Genomic DNA, 20,721 nt, shown 5'->3' with positions numbered 1-20,721 from the left:
ATTGGTTTTTGATTGCCACTGGGATGGGACATGTTATCAGATCAATCAAAGGTAATTGCCTATTTCCGGAGATTAAACCACCCGACTTGGACGTTAATTTACAATGTTATGAAAACTCATGTGAATATGTACGTTATGTGGAAGATATTGATTTGGAAAATGTATTGGAGGTAACCACTTTCCCTTCGATGGGACTCGAACCCATGACCCTACAGTACGCTAGACTGGTGCTTTAACCAACTAAGCTACGAAGGACCTCCGTCGGCCTTCGCAACCTAGCGGCTACTGAACGAGCTCGAGATTCCCAAATTGGACGCATAGTCAAATCACTCGCAATCCATTTCTCAAGCCAATACTTCCACACCGACGGAGGTCCTTCGTAGCTTAGTTGGTTAAAGCACCAGTCTAGCATACTGTAGGGTCATGGGTTCGAGTCCCATCGAAGGGAAAGTGGTTACCTCCAATACATTTTCCAAATCAATATCTTCCACATAACGTACATATTCACATATGAGTTTTCATAACATTGTAAATTAACGTCCAAGTCGGGTGGTTTATTCCCCGGAAATAGGTAATTACCTTTGATTGAACTGAACTTAAGTTGCGTGCTCTTGCCTACGCAATGCGGTCGGGTCTGAGCTTGACGACCGACTGGCAAATAGCTTACACAACCTCACTTGATCAGTACCGTTGTTGATGAAGAATGTGTATAGCCGCCAGACATTCTAAATACTCACGCTCCTCTAATGTAGACGTGTACAATACACATGTGGAAGTATTGGCTTGAGAAGTGGATTGCGAGTGATTTGACTATGCGTCCAATTTGGGAATCTCGAGCTCGTTCAGTAGCCGCTAGGTTGCGAAGGCCGACGGAGGTCCTTCGTAGCTTAGTTGGTTAAAGCACCAGTCTAGCGTACTGTAGGGTCATGGGTTCGAGTCCCATCGAAGGGAAAGTGGTTACCTCCAATACATTTTCCAAATCAATATCTTCCACATAACGTACATATTCACATATGAGCTTTCATAATGTTATCAGAGTTATTATTTCAATTTGGTTATAAAATGAAGAATCGATATTCAATTTTTTTTCAGAAAATGATAAAGCCAATCATTCTGATCGCTTCAGATTTTTTTCCAGTCAGTCGTAAAAAACATTCCTTAATTTAAAATATAAAAATTGATGACCGCGCAAAATACATTTTCGGTCTTGTTTGACGTACAGAATAACATAAACGTGATTGCTAACGATGCACTATCGTTTGCAACCGTAAACAAGGCAGGGCTTCTAAATTAAGACCCAATTAGCCCGAAAGTTATAAGTGGTTATAAGACAGGCAATGGAAACTAAGAGTAAGGAGAAAAAAAACGTTGTGAGCTGAAAAATAATTATTTAAAACTTAATCTATGTGCTTATGCGCGATCTACTGAACTTACTCAATTCGAGAAGGTATGTAGTCAAGACAAAATTTTCAAAACGACTTATCTGCTTTTGTAAACAAAGATTCAAACGACGTTTTGACGAATCTGATAGCTCTCCCACGCAAACCAACATCACCAACAGGTAGCGGGAACCTTCACCTACCTATTGATGGTGTTGGTTTGCGTGGGAGAGCTATCAAATTCGTCAAAACGTCGTTTGAATTTTTGTTTATAAAAGCAGATAAGTCGTTTTGAATATTTTGTCTTGTAGTAATATTTTGTTTAGCATTTGCATAACAATACTGGCAACACTTACACACTTTGCGGTTCTTCTCCGGCTTCTCCCTTTCGACAAAACAATCCGCCAACTCTCTCTCCCTCTCTGATTGTTCATTCAGTCGCGATCCCAATGTTTCAATGTGTTGAGCAAGTTCTTAGCAAAATAATGGCGTCTGCCGTGCCTTTTGTTTTGAGAGAATATTGCAAGCAGAACTTTCCAATCTGACGTGACTGACAAAAGTAAATAAAAAGTGTGCGCAACGATTTACATAATTTTGGATTTAGGTTCCTATAATAAATCCGTTCGGAATATATAGCAAATTTATTATTTATGTCTCAACTTCACTTTGTATCGAATATTTCCGCAATACCCGCATAAACAGGACAGGACATAATATTATTAGTAAATTTAACTGTATATGAGAATGAGATAACATAATGAAAAATGGAAAAATATCAATAAATCGTAATAATCCTAAATTACCGCTATCGAAAGTGACAGTTAGGATTACCGTTCGTAAGTAAGAACTATTCGTTTTCACACATTTCCCAATTAGTTGATATCGATCTTCTCTCCCTTAACCGATTGATAACGACCTTAACCGATAACGGATTATGATTTGTACGCTATTTATGTATATAGATGCTTGCCAGTGTGAAGAAATAATCGAGAATAAAATGAAAATTCACCATTGCGACGATTTGAAAAATTGTGCTTGATTGGTCGCGTTCCATATACAGGCGAAGAGAGAATTCCGCCGACTTTGACAACGACAAACGACTACTTCGCTGTTCTGTTCCACACCTTTTCATTGAGGAGAACGATCAAAATAGAAATAAGAAGAAGACGAAAAGGAGGAAGCAAATACGGCTGGCAGCCAACAGCAGCAGAAAGTAAAATTTGGCACATGGTCCATTTTTCTCCGTAGTTCGCGAGTGTGGAAGTTCCTCAAGTGTAGTGGATTGTTCCGACCGGAAAGAAATAGCATTGTGGTATCCTAAAGTAGCACACAAGCATTTCTAGCTATCGGTAAATATGGGTCTCAATGGATGAAAATCGATTCGTGCAGTGAAACTCAGCAGGCTTTCGATGCTACGCCTTCTGCTGTTCCGGTCTTTGTGTCTGACACGGCGACGTCTTTCATTTTTTTACCCTGTAGTAGTAGTCACCTCTTGCTGCGTCTCTTTATTTATCATTCATTCTTGAAGATTCTTCATTCAATCCATGGTTTCCCATAAGAATCCTCTTTTCGAGATACGCAATTATTGACTGTTTCGTTGCCAGGGAAACGGTCCGGAACTCTCGTACGGATAAGAGAGATAGTTTTTTTTCGCCCTATCAGCGCCCCCGTTTGGAAATTTTCACCTTTTCGCAATGTGTTTTGTGTTACATCGACGGCAATCCGTCACTCGAAAGGGTGGGTTTCTTCATACGCCTCTACCCGCACCTGCATCGAAGTCCCCTTGGTTGTGTGAGACAAAACTGACCGTGGTTTTGAATAGAATAATCAGCATTTAACCCTGCAAAGATGTCCTTGAATGAACTGGAGTTTATGTAGGTAAATGTATTTTGTAGTGTTTTGGTTTTACAGACGAGCTCGGTGGTCTAGTAGCTACCACTTCTGCCTTATAAGCAGGAGGTCGTGGGTTCAATGCCAGGCTCGTACCTTTCCTACTTTGTATTTCTATCATAGTTTTTTCTGTGTTTCACGTTCTACCAAAACGATTCCTACTGTTTCCAAAACCTACTGTGGCACCATCGAGTTCTCTGCATCTTTCTCAAGTAAAACCGAGCTACTTTAAGTCCTTCAAGAACTGAGTCATTAGACGGCACTACGGGGCCTTTCACAAATTACTTAACGCTGTAGGGAGGGGGTCAGACCGAGTGTTACGATTCATACAAAAAATAATAATACCTTCCATACAAAAAGTTACGAGGGGGAGAGAGGGGGTCCAAAATCATCAAATTTAGCGTTACGTAATTTGTGGAAGAACTTTACACATCGCTGGTTGGGATTTTAATACTAGGATCGCTTTTTATTAGTTGGACCTCCGCTGGCTGGGCCATGACCAAACTAAAAAGCAATCATATACCGTGGATAATCATATTTCGGACATATTCAAACTTCGGACACTTCAATTTGTATGAGAAATTTTCTGAAATATTTCAACGAAATGTTTCCTCAAGCTGGGTGGAAAGAACCCATAGCTATAGCTTAATTTAATATAGTTGCATTATAGTAAGCCGTGATAATTCAGTACAGGAAAACAATTGAAAGTCAGCCTGAGCTATCTAGTTAAAATTATTTGCAATTTTTCTCCTCGATACCGTGTAATTGGATGTCCGAAGTTTGATTCATGATGTCCGAAATATGAATCCGAATCAGCTGCTGTCCGAAGTTAGAAACAATCAAATGCCGGACATTTTCATTAATCACAAATATTATACGCAACAATATGGATCTATTTAACCCGTAGTTCAAAGAAGAATAGTATATGTTATGGTTGCAATGTTAATTTGAACTGAGTGACTTAAAATGTGTGACTGCAGATTGATTTTCAACCAGAAAGTGCTTAAGTGTCCGAGGTTTGAGTTTGCACGGTACGTCAAAATGCAATGAAAACACTGAAAATGGGTTTTGGCGTCACTGGACATCATATGTGATATTCAAGTCGAAATGCACGTGTCCAAAGGGCTGTCAGTTGACCCAACTAAAACCGAATTCGTTAGTTAGGTCGAGATCATGTGGCCCTAGGATCCTAGATGTGGCCCAACCAGCGAATCGCGACATCAATGTCGTACACCTGGTATCGGTTATAGGGTTAATAAAGGAAGGCAGCGCACCCAGACAAGCAACCGCGGAAGCCATTCAGTTTGACGTACCGGGAGAGAGCGCAATACATAGTGTTTGATTCACATTAAAATTTTCATTTAATGATCGCTTTCAGCTCCATTTTTTCAACACCAAAAATAATAATTTTTCATGTTTTATCATTTTTGAAGGTTTGCCGTAAAATGTAGCAAGTATTGTTTAGTGTATACTAGATTTATTGCAAGCATTGATTGCCAAGGGTAAGAGAGGGGATCGTTTGATTCATGGTTCGATGCACTGGTTACGGTAAATTTGAGAAGATAGCCAGAGCAACAGTGTACAAAGTGATAGTATCGGCTGTTTATATATACGACGAATGGTCTTAGAAATAAAACTGTTTGATAAGGGATTTCTTGTTGACTAATTTTTTGTATGCCAAAATTGTGTTGGTATGCTAATAATAATAATATATTTATTTATGATTTCTATTATATTTTGACACAGAAAGAACACAGTTTGAAAACCATTGCTTGAGAATCAAGGTTTGCGTCGATTTGCAGACATAATTTATTTCAATTAACATCAGCATACTAATCGCCCCCATTAACGGTATGTAACAAGTAAAAATAGTAGTCCCAGCAAGTTTGAGCACATACGTTAACATTTCATTAGAAGATAAAATTTAGACTATCGTGCGTTCGAAGGAGTTGAAAAACTATAAAGTCAGTTTTTGGAAAAGCCTAAAATTCAAGACGACTGTTACATAATGGCCAATTTTTTTTTTTTAAATATTGCTGACTTGTATTTTGAGTTTGAGTTTTCGTGCAAATTTCAAGAAGATCAGTTGATATTAATCAATTCTAATTCAAATAACGTCTAAATCAGATAATTGTTTAACATTATCAGTTTCACAGTCATTTGCTGCAAATTTTTGTAACTGGAGTTTTATAAACCATGAATTTGTATACACTAGAATCGATTTTTTTTTTCGAAACTCCAAAAGCCAGGAACAACAAAAAACGCGGAAAAAGCTACCTTAGTGTAACTTGCTAATAGTACAAACAAAAGTTTATGATAGTAAAGTTGTGCAAAGAGGATCTGCTTATACTGATTCTAAATGATGCTCATGTTATTATGTTGGCAACTTTCATTTTTGTTTAACCCTTCAAGTGACTTCACGGGAGTGTTTACTTCTAAAGAATTCGATAACCAAGTTATTCACAGAGTGCAGACAATTAAGTTTCTTCTTCTTCTTCTTCTTATTGGCATTACATCCCCACACTGGGACAAAACCGCCTCGCAGCTTAGTGTTCATTAAGCACTTCCACAGTTATTAACTGCGAGGTTTCTTAGCCAGGTTACCATTTTTGCATTCGTATATCATGAGGCTAACACGATGATACTTTTATGCCCAGGGAAGTCGAGACAATTTCCAATCCGAAAATTGCCTAGACCGGCACCGGGAATCGAACCCAGCCACCCTCAGCATGGTCTTGCTTTGTAGCCGCGCGTCTTACCGCACGGCTAAGGAGTTTCTTGTTACTACTTTATTCGGAGGACTTTATTGAAGTGTTTTTAAGTTGTTTCTAAATCAAATCTAATGCATTTTAATTCTTGTGTTATAATTCGCAATAAAAATCATTAGGCGATAACAATACTTCCGCCTTATCAATAAGAGCATTTTGTTCACTTTGCTCGATATGTAGACTGTTTGACAGTTCAATAGGTAGTTTTGACTTCACTCTTTGCGCAACTCTATATAATACACTCTGGTACGAACACACTATGAAATCGGTGTTATTATTTTCAATGAATTGAAAAAAATGAACGCAATAATAAGCGGCCATGCAAAAAGTATGTCACGCTTTGAGGGGGAAAGAGGGGCTCCGAACAGCGTGACGATTCAAACAAAAATCTAAAGGCTTATACAAAAAGTGTAACGAAGGGGGAGGGGAGTTGAAAATCTAAACAGAAAGTGTTCATAATTTTAATGTTCGCAAGGAAACCATCCTTACTTAATTACTTATGGATCCTGTACACCTCCGGTAGTGCAAAGGGCCGACTTGAAAGATCTCCATCCTGAGCGTTGCCCGGCTAACGCTTTGACCTGTTGCCAGGTTAGATTTCGGTCGACTTCTTTTATTTCTTTATTGAGGAAACCATCCACTTTGGATTATTGGTATGGCATATGGACCCCCTCATATTTAACATAGATAGTATTTAGTATAGATAGTATAGAAAGTTTTGAAAGAGAAGTCTTATCTAGAATGGGTGTGATATACCTACATATGTTCTCGTTTTATTTTTTTCTAAGCGGCAAACCATGAAGTGATAAAACATGAATATAATTTTGATAGTTTAATCTAATTTTTTCTCACTTAAACCGAACCAAAAATAACTTTTCGTTCTATTATACTTGTAGCTACATTGTAAATACCTTTGTATATATAGCGGAGATGAGCACACAAACCCGTTCCGGAGGTGGTGGCGGTGGCCGCAACAAGTCCAAAGCCAGCAAGGAGAACAAAGAAAATGCCGGCACGGACGAACAGCCGCAGCAACAGTTGCAACAACAGCAGCAGAAAGGCAACGCCACAGTCAACTCCGGCGGTGGCGAGAAACAGAAGAAGGGTACAGACAACAGCGGTTCCAAGGGTGGTGACTCCAAGGACAAACAGCATCAGCAGACCACCACACACACAATCAAGACGAAGCAGCCGACTGCCGAACAGATTCGCATTGCTCTTATCACAGACATAAAAAGCGGAATGGACGATCCGAAGATTCAGGAGAAGATCCAAAAGCTGATGGAAACAATGCAACGCTCGGAGGAGGAGGTCTGCTGCGCTCTTCAAGAGTGTGACAATGACTTAGACCGCGCAGTTATTTTCCTTCTCGAAACACTTCCGGTCGGAGCGTTCGCCACCACTTCCAAAAAGAAGAAAAACAAATCGCAAAACAAAGAGCAGAATGATACTGCTGCTGTTGAAGGCGATTGGGATAATGGTGGCAATGTTGGATCAGGATCTGGTGGAGGTGGTGGCTTGAGTACGGATCCGAAAGATCGTCGAGGTAATCGGCCAGGTAATCAACGATCAGGAGACGGCCCTCGAGGTCCTGGTTCTCGTGGAGGTCGCGGAGGATTCCGTGATGGAGATCGTGGAGGTGATCGTGATCGTAATGGTTTCGATCGCGGTGGCCGAGGACCTCGAGGTCGCGATGGTCGTGATGGTGGTCCTGGTCGTGGCAGTTACGGTGGAGGATCTCGTGGTGGACGCGGTGGGGGCCCTCGAGTTGGCACTCGTGGTCCGGGTATGCGGGACTCAAATCGGGCAGCCCGTATTACGGATCACCAGGAAATCGATGTGTGGGATTCTGTAGCGTCATCTACTGCTAATGATCTCAATAAGCCTGAGGAGTCGTCAGCATTCGCGGATACTTGGGGAGACTGGGACAACGAAGAGTACACTGGTTCGTTATCAGACACCAAAGTTTTCACGCCGAGCACGCAGGTAGCTGCAACTACGCCCCCAGCGCAACAGCAGCAACAAACTACGACATCGTCAACGCAATCTCAACCGTCGTCGCAGTCGCAACCGCCAACGACGCCGCAGCCAGCGCAGTCGCAAGTAGCATTGCCTGTTCAGCCTGCAGCGGTTTCATCGTCGGTAACGAGTGAGTTGTTTTGTTCATTTTGAAGAACATCCATTTTCACCATGTTTCATCAACTTATTCTATATATTTTTTGTAGATCCTTCGGAGTTGTCCGCCCCTCCAGGTTTGGAGCAGCAAATTCTCAACCCTCCGCAGCCGAAAGAGACTGATATGGTGCAGCAATACAGCACCACCGTTGTGTCGAGCACGGCAACAGCAGCGGCAGCTGCGACAGTTCAGTATCCCGATCTCCATTCGGCTCCCAGTGCAGCGCAGCATCTGCGACAAGCGCTCGAGATGCCACAGATCAATTCGTCGTCGTCGCTCTCCGCGGAACAATCACAGTATTTCAACACACTATCTTCTCAGAATTCCAATCTCCAATCGAGTGTTGTGAACTCGTATCAACAAAGCCCTGTGCAATATTCAACTTCGTACGGTTCGAGTAGCACCTACAGTGATCAGGTGACATCCTCTCAGCAAGCACCGGCAGCACGAAGGCAGCGGGCACGTGTTCCGCCGCCATCGAAAATTCCGGCAAGCGCTGTCGAAATGCCAGGTGATAGTCTGAATAATATCGGTTATTTGGATGTGCAGTTTGGTGGACTCGACTTTGGTACCGATGACACTTTCGATAGTGTTCCCGTGACGGACAAGTTCAATTCGAATAGTCTCGAGCAGACCACACCTTCGTCTGTGCAGCTTCCATCTGCGGTTCAACCTTCGCAGTCAGAAGTTAGCGACTACCAAAATAAACCTAGTGTCGTGAACAATCTCCAGCAAAAGTCTAATCTCACCAGTAGCTTGCAAAGCACGCAGATTCTACCTGGACAGAGTGATTCACTTACGGCCACTCAGAACGATAGTCTGTCTAATAGTTACTCACAGCGTAACAACTCTACCGTTGTTCCTTCCTCGGTTAGTTCCGGCGTCAATGTGAACTCCATTAGCAGTACCACGTCGAGTAAGTTAACATCATAAAAAAGCTTAACACTTCATTTGTTTTTTTTTTAACACATTTGTTCCGCCGAGTAAGGTCATCGTGTATTTTAAGATTTTAAGGGCGGGATTTAGGATTTGTGTCAGTTGAAATCTCATGAATTTGGATAATATTGAAGTACACGAAAGCCAAATCTCACATTGACTTTATAAGAAAGAATAGATTAATTTATGACACCCTCCTCCTTACAGCACTGGAGCAACTAACCAAGACTGATCCCTATAGTCAGTCCACCGGGACGAATGCCGGCTCCGGAGGATATCAGAACGTGTCGTACTCAACGTCGCAGGCGAACAAAACTTCTTCGTATCCATCGTCGGCTGCGCCGCAAGGATACAATAACTCTAGCTACTCTAGTACACAGGTATGTTGCAAAAAGGTCTTAGGCAATCAATGCCTTGTAATACTTTGCGTTTCTTATGCAAATTGATATCGAAGTTCATCGACTTGATGTTGATGAAGGTATTATAAAATCCAAGGCACAATAATACTCCCACAGCAGTAGAAAGATATGGATTTCAGCCATTACTTTTACATTGTTGGGATAACATACTTTGAAAAAACTTTTATAAAAAAAACTATTTCCATTGTTTTGTTGTAAAAATGTTCGGTAAATTAATTATTTTAGTGGCAATCGGTTTCTAATCTAATGCCAGATGAAGGATAAGCTCGTCGAACTGAACAAATATCTGTCTGTCCGTGTGTATATCTTCGAATATTAATTCATATCCCAAAATGTCACTACAATCGGGGGTACGCCGTTTGGCATAAAATAATTTGGCATAATAGCCGTTTGGCATAATTGATTAAAAATAATATATACTCTGTTGCAACGTTTCGTTGCAAAGCACCACACATCCAACAGCGTAGATAGTACGTGCTTGCTTTTATCCAACTACCTTGCGGGGCTGCTTGTCAGTTATTGGAACGATATGGAAACGTCGATACGTCAAGTGCGATTATATGACAGAAGAGAAGCAAATCAGTCTTGAATGTAACTAAACACTATATCAGTACTATTGTTAGTTTTTATTTCTACTTAACTATTGCTTAAATCTAATTTAAATTAGAAATGTTAGTGGAATTTGGATAAGTGAAAAACGGTTAATAATCCTAACTGAAGTTGAACGATAAGATAGCTTAAACCAAGATATATATTACGGTTAATTATAGCAAAGGTTAGTACACAACACATTTCAATTATACCTAAACTTAATGTATAATATTGTTAACCTCATTATTCTATTAGCTGCTAGCCGATCATAAGGACGCACTCAGTCCTTCGACAAATCATTAAACCTCATCACTTCCAATTATACCGCAATGAATCTAACAACAGGCACTAAACGTAAGATAAGTAGGAAGTTTACTATTGATTATGGATAACACGTTGTGTATTTTGATTATGTTCTTCAGGAATTTTTTAACGACGGAATCCAGGTTTCAAAGTGCTCACGTTTGCGGGGGCACACCACTTGATACGGAAGCAACGCACAACTGTCATTTTTATTATTTTACGCATGCTGTGATGCAGCAAAGATAAATTAACAAAAATGACAGTTGTACGCCGCCTCCGTGTCGAGTGGTGTGCCCCTGAAAACGCGAGCACTTTGAAACTCGGATTCCGTCAGGAGTGACCTTAAGAAATTGGAAATATGTTTGTCTGAACCCGTTGCAACGCAAAACTCAGAAAAATTACAATTTTTTCAGAATAGTTATTATTGGCATTTAGGGGTAATGACGGCTTTGGCAGGTTTTGTTCTATTATTGGCAGGGGGTTTTTTATGACTGATTATGCTCAAATTTGGCCCAAACATTCTTTGCATATCAAAGAATATTGTGGCCAAATTTCATAAAATTTTGTCAACAAAAACCCCCCTGCCAATAATAGAACAAAACCTGCCAAAGCCGTCTATTCCCCTATATATTTTATAATATATATTTCAATATGATTTTCCCTTCATTTGCACATAGGGTCAGGATGGAACCTGCGAAGATAGAAAATGATAGGAAAATTAGCTGAGCAGTATCAATTTAATTGGGCTAGCATAAAGTGACCAGATTTTTCTTAGGCCAATCCGGGACACCTTTATGTATTATATACTTTAAAAGCATATCAGATAGGAGTTCAGTGCGTGATTTCTCTTGTTTCGGACTGCAGAATGATCGCGCGATTGGCCGAAATATGTGTTCTGCATTGCGCGGCCGGTAATAAAAATCAATTCAGTGCGTGATTTCTCTTGTTTCGGACTGCAGAACGATGACGCGATCGGCCGAAATATTTGTTCTGCATTGCGCGGCCGGTAATAAAAATCAGTTCAGTGCGTGATTTCTCTTGTTTCGGACTGCAGAATGATCGCGCGATTGGCCGAAATATGTGTTCTGCATTGCGCGGCCGGTAATAAAAATCAATTCAGTGCGAGATTTCTCTTGTTTCGGACTGCAGAACGATCGCGCGATCGGCCGAAATATTTGTTCTGCATTGCGCGGCCGGTAATAAGAGTAGCTATCGAACAAGTAAGTGCAGTGCGTGTTTTAGTCGTCGGGAAAGGAATAAAGTATCTATCTTGTGTTCGGTGGCTCATGCGCATGTCGCGCGCGGTCGAAAAAAGCGAGTTCTTCAATAGTTTGCTGTAGCCATCGAACAAGTGAGTACAGAGTGCTGCGCTTCCGTGCGGTCGTCCAAAACGCGAATCTCCTTAGCTTTCATATGCCACCGGGCGTGCATGTTTTTTAACTTTTAACTCGTATTAGTGTCATTTCCCATCCCATAGATCGCATCGCTTACCAAAGCGAATCCAGATGAATTCTCCTTTGTAACTAAGACGATATCCTATCCCAAGACAATCGTGGAGATGCAGAGGTATACTCGGTCTCTAGTAGCAACGAGAGTCGGACTAACAATCCTTCCATTCCTATATGACCGTAAGGACGTGGCCGGCGCCGTTATTGACTTTAAATATTTGAGCTCCCGAAACGTGTACATTGAGAATGGGTAGCTAATCCCAAGCCCCATTCATTGTGTTCTCTGTACAATTTCGCAAGTTCAGTCAATCACGGAGTAGCAACTACGAATTGTGCGGTCATAATGCTCATGCTCATGCTCATGCTCATTTGCACATAGGCTGTACTTTAAATTTAGATGGCTACACTTTGATTGATACATTCTTATCAACGATTTAGGTTCTCCCCTTTTTCCAGAAAACTGTCTGTCGAAAACCATAACATTTGAATAAAATATTCAGAATATATTCATTATTTCCGAGGAGACCATTCCAAAGAACGTATTATTCCCCAAAAAGTGAAAGTAAAAGTTATCAAAGTTAAATCAAACGGTTGCTCGAGGCCCTCTTCAAGCAAGACCATGCTGAGGGTGGCTGGGTTTGATTCCCGGTGCCAGTCTAGACAATTTTCGGATTGGAAATTATCTCGACTTCCCTGACCATAAAAGTATCATCGTGTTAGCCTCATGATATACGAATACAAAAATGGTAACTTGCCTTTAAAACCTCGCAGTTAATAACTGTGGAAGTGCTTAATGAACACTAAGCAGCGAGGCGGCTCTGTCCCAGTGTGGGAATGTAATGCCAATAATAAGAAGAAGAAGGTTGCTCGAGATAAGGCGAAGTAAGTAAAGTGGCCTTTTAAATCACGCGTTTGTTCGGTGCAATGCGAAAGGGGAGCCTATTCCTTCTTTTAAATTACGCGATAGCTCTGAATAATGCAAAAGAGTTGATGATGCCTCCCTTTAAAGCACGCGTTTGATCGGAGCAATGCAAAAAGAAGATCATTCCTTCCTTTAAAATGACGCGATTGTTCAAGATAAATGCAAAAGAATTGATGCTGCCTTCTTTTAAAGCTCGCATTTGCTCGAGATAATGCGAAACAGTTGATGATGCCTTCTTTCAAAGCACGCGTTTGCTCGGTGCAATGCGAAAGGGGAGATCATTTCTTCTTTTAATATTCGCGATTGCTCAGGATAATGCAAAAGAGTTGGTGATGCCTTCTTTTAAAGTCCACATTTGCTCGGTGCAATGCAAAAAGGGAGGTCATTCGTTCTATTATATTATGCGATTGCTCGTAATAAAGCAAAAGAGTTGATGATGCCTTCTTTATTGTCAATATCAAGAAGTCTATGTTGAAGTCTAGCTTTAAATTGCGTAAGGAATATGATTTTAAAAATAAGATCATTTTCATTGCGTTATGCCAAATGACCATTATGCCAAACGGCTTTATGCCAAATGACTTTATGCCAAACGGGGTAGCCCCTTCAGTACACCCGATTCTTTTTTTACACGGGGGATGCGTTCCGTGTAAAAAAAGTTTGTAGTTCAAAATTTGAAAATCCGTGTAAAATTTTTTTTATGATTTCTCGACAAATCATGCAAACTGGAGCAACTTTGCAAAAATTTTGCATGGGAATTTTTTTACACGGCAGTGTAAAAAAATCCGTGTAAAAACAGAATCGGGTGTATTATTGAGAGAGAAATTTGAAAAGTGTTGCAAGCAGTGTTGGTAACATCACTCATAAATCTCAATCAACGAGCGCTCCCGTGCGAACGAAATCATCTGCGATTTTAAAGGAATGCATCACGCTTGAATATTTCATGCTTAAACGCATCATTTCACTCATTTGCCAAAAAATCATTTTGGTTTAAAAACGCATTTGAAATCAATTTGGGGGCAATTTATTGCTTATACATAAAAGAGGTCTAATATTTTATGCAACAAACGTCAATTCACTATTTTTAACGAAGGAGAACAAAAGAAAACCTACGATGATTCAAACGGATGATTCAACTCATCCATGAGTTCTTGGGTACTGAGTTGGGTGCGTTTCAACTCACGCTTGATTTGAATCATCCATGAGTTTTGAGATTTTGAGTTTTTTCCAACACTGGTTGCAAGCCACCCCGTTTGATGGTAGTAGCAACCATATAAATATTAGAGTGGGGCGCAGTTGTATGGAAAAACGCAAACTTCGTCCGATCAAGTGAGATCAAAGTTTTTCTGAATCGCGTTGGGATCCCAATCAACTGTGCAAAATATGGGCTCGATTGGTTGTGACCTCGCATGCCGCATCGCGTTTTAAATTTACATGGAGATTAGTATGGGAAAACGTACTTTTTACATTTTTGCTCTTAGCGGCTTCAGTTTATCATCAATCACGTGACTGAATACGTTAGCATATAGTCTGGAAGATGCCGAAAGACTTTGCCGAAGAAGGTACGTAGCTGGAAGGTCTACAAAAAATGTGATTACGTTTCGAAAATTGATTGTTCAAACCATATGCAAGAAATCAATGTTTCTGCCATCACTACCGGACAACCTATGGTTATCGAAGGGCAAAACTCATCTACCTTCTTGTCGGATTTTTTTCTTTGTGAAATAATTCCGGATAGCTCCCATTAGCTCAATAGCCCTATAAGATAAATTATTTTGAAATAACACTCAGTTAAATTATTGGTGTACATAGTACGGCAGTGCTGGCAGAATAAACGATTTTTTGCATATGGTTTGAATACTCAATGTTCAAGCGTTATAACTTTTTTCGTAAACGATCCAGCAACGTGCCTTCTTCAGCAAAGTTTTTCGGCATCCTTTGGGTTATACTTCAACGCAATGTGCCACTTGGTTTACGATGAACTGAAACCTCTAGTAGTAGAAATGCAAAAATATACGTTCTCCCATATTAATTTTCATACAAACTTCAAACGCGATGCGGAAAGCGAGGAAGCAACCAATCGGTCCAAGATTCTGCACAGTTGTTCAGGACCCAGAATGGCTTCGAAAAACCATTGATTTGAAAAAATGACCATGACGCCCCACTCTAATAAATATAAGTGTAGTCAGTCAAAGCTTAGCTAAGCGGCAGGCCTGGTAGCAGGTCACTTTTTAGTGACTTGGTCACTTTTTTCGGGTAAGTCACTAAAAAGTCTCTTTTTTCTAGCTTAAGTCACTAAAGTCACTTTTTCTCGTAAAAAGTCACTATTTTCAACTATTTTGATCAAAATAACAGGTAGGGTCCTAGTAGGCTAAATCCAAGTTTTGTGAGGTAGAGTTAGGCGGGGCAAGATGGATCACGGGGTAAGATGGGTCAGGGCCGTTTTTGAGCATCGTATACATTTTCATTTGAAGATTATGACTTTGTAGGATGAATAATTTGATTCTACTTTATTGTCACTTGATTTGATGATAAAATTTCATCTGGTAGAGTATGGCAAGCTAAAATATTTTTCAGCATTGTTTCTTATGCAAAACAGACTTTCTATAAAACGTGTAATCTCGTCGAGCAATCTGAAATTTAAACATTTTTAGTAATATAGTGAAAGTATCATAAGTAATGTAGGCGATGTTGTGCTAACTGCGTTGAAATGAATAAATTTTGATCGAAAATTAGACATTCTAGCATGAACTTGCAAATTAGCGGACTACCATTCTGTGGGAAGCTGCAAAGTTTATGCATCGTTGGCATTTGTCGTTCGATGCGGTATGCCGACTATCCGGTCTGATTACCGGCCTATACATTTCCTCCCTTTCTTATTGAGGGATCATATCAACGATGACGATATAATAATTGGACCTTATTTAGACGACACTTAAAAACTACCCTATTTATCAATTATATTGAAATACTAATGTCATCTCCCAAACCTAGACGTACATGTTCATGACAGAATTAGAGGCGAAAGTATAGATTTGATAGTTCCGTTTAGGTTAGGATACGGCTGGCATGTTGATTTTTATATAGAAGTGGATTTGAAAACGAGCGGAAGGCAATTTTTGTTACGCTATAAATCTTACGAGCTTCCTTTCTACCAAGCTTGCGTATGAAGAGGAAAGAAAGAGTAGTAGTGTGGAATCTGATATTTTCTTCTAGTCCCTATTTTTGTTTTACGGGTCATTTCAAGTTTAGCTAGAACTTTATTAAACAAAATTTCAAATAAGGTACAGTGGGGTAAGTGGGTAAATGGGGTAAGTGAAAAAAACGCAAGTATTTCACTGATGAAGCACAGAATTATTCAATTTCACTTCACAATCATACAAGGCCATTCAAATCAATGCGTTGAATAAGTGAAACATGAAATAATGAACCATTTCAACATGCGAGAGTAAAAGTTTATTAACCTTTCAAGTTTATCTTTTGCACAAGTTGTTTTGCGTGTCAATAAATACAAATATTTTTTTATGTTGGTTTCCATAACACATTCAATTAGTGCATTGATAAGTTGGTTTTCTTTGTAGTTTTGAATTCCAGCCACAAAATATTGATATGAAAATCAAAAATTTTGAAATAAATATTTTATTCCTTTACCCGTTTTTTACCATGGGTGGGGCAAGTGAAAATTTCCCGACACTTAATGCATTTCTCTATTTTTCCAAACACAAATAATTTCTATTAAACGTATATAAACAAATGATACCAATTCGAACTCATTTGAAGGCTTTTGGTTATTACAGTGATACGTGGTAATATTAAATCAGGAATACAAAATGCCAAGCGTGTCAGTGTTTTAAATAATCCATATTTGATAAATAATTCGTGAAAAATGTTATTTATATAGCTTAAATACAAGAATCATTACTATTGCAAATAAATCAACAATTATGATTTATTTAGTTGAAATTTATAAAATTTATTTATTTGTTAATGTAGAACTGAAATCATAAGTGGATTGTTAATGAAACACAATATGATTCCAGGTTTGATGAATATTTCAAAGATAATTTCTCTGCATTATCGGCAAGGTTCATTATCTTACTATAAACCTAAAACAAAAAGTAGTGTTAGACACAAATGGAAATGAGATATTAGACCTAAAAAATTCAAGTAAAGAAAACATAAAAATCATTTAATGGAGGTACTAGTGCCTTTTGGCATTCATGAAGTGTCAAAAAGCATCACAACAGATGACAGTTATGCTCTATTCAGTATAATTAACATTTGCATGAAATATATGAACAGAAAATGTGTTCTTATATTGAAAAATCTTCTTTTTAAATCATTTTTTCACTTACCCCATATGTGGGGCAAGTGAAAAGTTGAAACCGATTTTTTTGTTTTCCAAATATTTTGTATCCTAAAAGTATTTTTCAAAGATCTTGTTCGCAGGCATATAAAGATTGGATAGATGATTCGTTATGTCATAAATATGATCAATTTCAATATTATACCGTGCTGTGCCCTTATTCCGTTCACCTAAGACAATGCGCTATGTCTAAAAACTCTAAAAAATAGCCGTTAAGTATTTTGTAGCTGCAATTTCACTACATAGTGTCATTTTCAATATACAATTGAAAATAAAATATGTTGGGATGCATTCATAGACTTAAGTTCCAATAGTTTAAATAAACTTGAGCAACTGTGTGGTCCTAATTCCAATCATCTGAAATGGCATTGTTCCTAAATCCGTTCATTCGTGTTCCTAATTCCAATCACTCGAAAAACATTTAATTTCTTGGAGATGTTAATATCAGACATAATTTTTCTCACAAATACATCTTTTCATTCATTATTATTGCAAATAAAAAAAGTTATTTTCTTCCAAATTTAAAATACAATGAATGTTATTTCCTTAGTTTAGCTAAATTGGTTGTTTTTTCGTTTGTTTCACTTACCATACGAGTTCAACATGAACATTTATGCTAGCTTACCAGCCCAGTAGCATTAGGTACCACAGATAAATGCAGATTCGATTCACTATCGGAGTTTCCCACTTTATCCTCAACGTAATTTTGACTTTGGCCTGGATACTTTAATTTTGGCCTGAATCTTCCCAAACAATGTCTCTATTTGTTTGGAATTGTTCGTATAGCTGTTTCGTTCGAATTGAATATTTCTTTATTCTTCGGAAGCCCTTTTTTAATATTGTTCACTTGACAATTCGCCAATCACTAATAACTGAAAAAAAAACTGCGTTTCCCCGGCATGAATTGAAAAACGTTCCCATAACTATTTTGCGTAGAGTTATGAACGGAGTTCCTTCCGGTCTGATTGCTTGCAGGATAGAATTTCTAAAGTTCATCATTCTGCATGAATTTATTAATGTACGATGTACCTTTCCTAACTCATAGATTATATTCTCACGAATGGAATTTTCGGAATCCATCCTCCAGACCCATAGAACGGAATAAGGAACGAGTTGATTTAGATGTATCCTTATTCCGGTCTAGATATTTTTCACTTTTCAGCATTTTATATCGAAACAATACAGTCAACGATTAGGTAATACACTGCAATGTTACCTGTTATATCTTGTTATGCAGTTTTGTTTCAAATTAAGGGCAAATTTTCACCTAAAAATGCTTGAATATTATGGTAGATGTTCTTAGCAAGTGGGTTAATGAAAACAGTCAAAATGGCGCCTGTAGTGACGATCAACAAACTTTGTTGAAATTTTCACCATTTATCACTCGAATGACCCTGCTTTTCATTTCTTTTCATGCATATATAACCGAAGAAAAGTATAAAAATATGTTTCTGTTATTTTTATACAAAAATTCTTCATTATTTATTATTTTGTTCTGCGTGAACGGAATTAGGCGCTGATTGGAATAAGGGCACAGCACGGTATTCAACTTTTATGACTTGATGAACATGAAATATACGATTTCCTTTACCCACTTGCCCCATTGTACCTTAGAATTTTTATTTAACATTAGTTCACGTATAAATTTAATGATGTTTATGTTGAAAATCTTCTCTTTTTCAGCAGGTATCGACGTACCAAGCGTCATCAAACAATTATAGCTCGTATAACCAAGGTGGTGTCAATTCCTACCAACAGTCCGGTAGTAATGTGTCGAGTAGTGTAGTGCCCAACAACAACCCCACCAGTTCAGTTGGAGTGTCCACTGTGAATCAATCCAATCCCAGCCTGCCCGTCAACAACAATGTTAGCAATAACAGGTAATATATACGTTCATAATGTCTTGTATTAAATGTCTTGATTACTTTTTAAAAACAGATTGTAGGGGAACTGTACCGGTTTTGGCCATGTTCCTAATTTGGCCAATTTTGTGAATAACTCCAGAAATAAAGCAATTCGGGTGGGTTTTATTAGTTCCAACAAAAGATATATCCCTCACGATTCAACGCTGCTTTAAACTGATCGATTATTTTGGAAAAATATGTATTTTTCAGGGTTGGCCAAAATAGGTACTAAGTTGGCCAAAACCGGTGCACTTCCCCTATATTGTTTTCGTTATGTGGTGTTAATTACTCAGCAAAATGAGATAAATCAATCATATTCACTTAATCAAATCTGTTCTAGTTTTCAAGGCATTCATGATCTTTTTAAAAAATGTCAATAACTTCAATTTACACTAAAGTCGATTTTATGCGGGTTATGAGTACCGTGTAAATTGCTAATTCGGCATAAACAATTGTGTAGGTCCCAAAAAACGATTTAATCGGAAATCAGTTTTCGCGGTTTTTACTTATCCATCATCATGCAATAAAAAATAATCGCGTAAAAAAGTATTCGAAAATCCATGTAAAAGACTACGTAATTGTTCATATTTGTTTTTATTAAATTAGACTTTAAGCCCAATGATGGGTCATCCCAACGCCGTTAGTTCCAAAATTCGCGTAAATCTTGAAATCCACGTAAAAACCGTATAAAAATTTCATACAAAACGCATAAAAATCGACTCCAGTGTACGTGCAAAAAACTTATATTTAATATGTTTCTGATTTTTTTCATGTATATAAAATTTTCCATACGTTGTGTATGTTCTGTCTTCAACTCAATCCCGATTCACTCGAATGGAACTACAGCAGTTCGAACACCAACACTGGTTATCTATCTAGCCAGTATCCGGTCAGTCAAACGTCTTCAGCTTTTCCCTCACAGCAGAGCTATCAGAACAGCTCGCAAAATGTGTACGGAAACACCGGCCTGAACAGCAACACTGGGTAAGTTTTTAGAATACGGCTTGTTTGTGTGGTTTTTCGTTTCTCTTTTTGTCAACAGCACTCCCAACAGAATCAATCGAGGGAGAAGCGCATACACCTTATTCATAAAAGCTGGTAAGCCGACCGACTACCACTTGAGAGCGTGTAACTTGTTATCAAAAACAATTCCGATGCCGTTTTTGAATTACATATCTAGTGGAAAAAAAATGCAAGAAAATACCTTATTATATTGGTTTATTGGTTGATATCCTATTAACAAAGAGTTAAAATAATAAGACATAATACTTTTTTGTCATATTTCGGATTAAATTAAACTATTATTTTATTTTCCAAACTACATTTTATTTTATAAGTGTTTGCTGTCATACAGCTCTTGTAAGGGGCTACCCCAATTTGAATAATTCCGTTTAGCATAACAAATTGGCTAGGTTAGTGTCATTTGGCTTTGCGACCATTTGACATGTGCTGAGCAATTTAGCATAGCGACCGCTTTGCACAATGACCATTTGGCATAAAATACAAATATGATTATAATAAAATTTGGGCCTCTTGGCACAAACAATCAAAGAGCTATAAAATGTCCAACAAACACGGGCTTCGCGTCGCTCAACAATTCGTGCTAATTTTCTCAAAAAAAT

At 38.6% G+C, this 20,721-nt stretch overlaps 1 protein-coding gene across 26 annotated transcripts in view; it reads left to right on the top strand.

Moving 5' to 3' along the window:
• Positions 1 to 20,721, top strand: part of LOC134211162 (protein lingerer) — a 51,807-nt gene that overhangs the window by 4,157 nt on the left and 26,929 nt on the right. For 7 of the 26 annotated variants that reach the window (XM_062687829.1, XM_062687827.1, XM_062687818.1 and 4 more), the window contains exons 1-6: positions 2,122 to 2,219; positions 6,934 to 8,186; positions 8,263 to 9,129; positions 9,357 to 9,529; positions 18,882 to 19,075; positions 19,946 to 20,083. In XM_062687829.1, the coding sequence (XP_062543813.1) occupies positions 2,137 to 2,219; positions 6,934 to 8,186; positions 8,263 to 9,129; positions 9,357 to 9,529; positions 18,882 to 19,075; positions 19,946 to 20,083 (2,708 nt within the window). In that variant the 5' untranslated portion in view covers positions 2,122 to 2,136. Of the gene's footprint in view, positions 1 to 2,121; positions 2,220 to 2,568; positions 2,729 to 3,222; positions 3,258 to 4,702; positions 4,772 to 6,933; positions 8,187 to 8,262; positions 9,130 to 9,356; positions 9,530 to 18,878; positions 19,076 to 19,945; positions 20,084 to 20,721 lie in introns of those variants that run through there. The other 19 variants (XM_062687828.1, XM_062687826.1, XM_062687816.1 and 16 more) reach the window with 7 other exon arrangements.

This window comes from Armigeres subalbatus, chromosome 2, assembly GCF_024139115.2.
Source record: "Armigeres subalbatus isolate Guangzhou_Male chromosome 2, GZ_Asu_2, whole genome shotgun sequence".
In the NCBI taxonomy this organism is placed as follows: domain Eukaryota; kingdom Metazoa; phylum Arthropoda; class Insecta; order Diptera; family Culicidae; genus Armigeres; species Armigeres subalbatus.
This window is presented reverse-complemented; position numbering and strand designations above follow the sequence as displayed.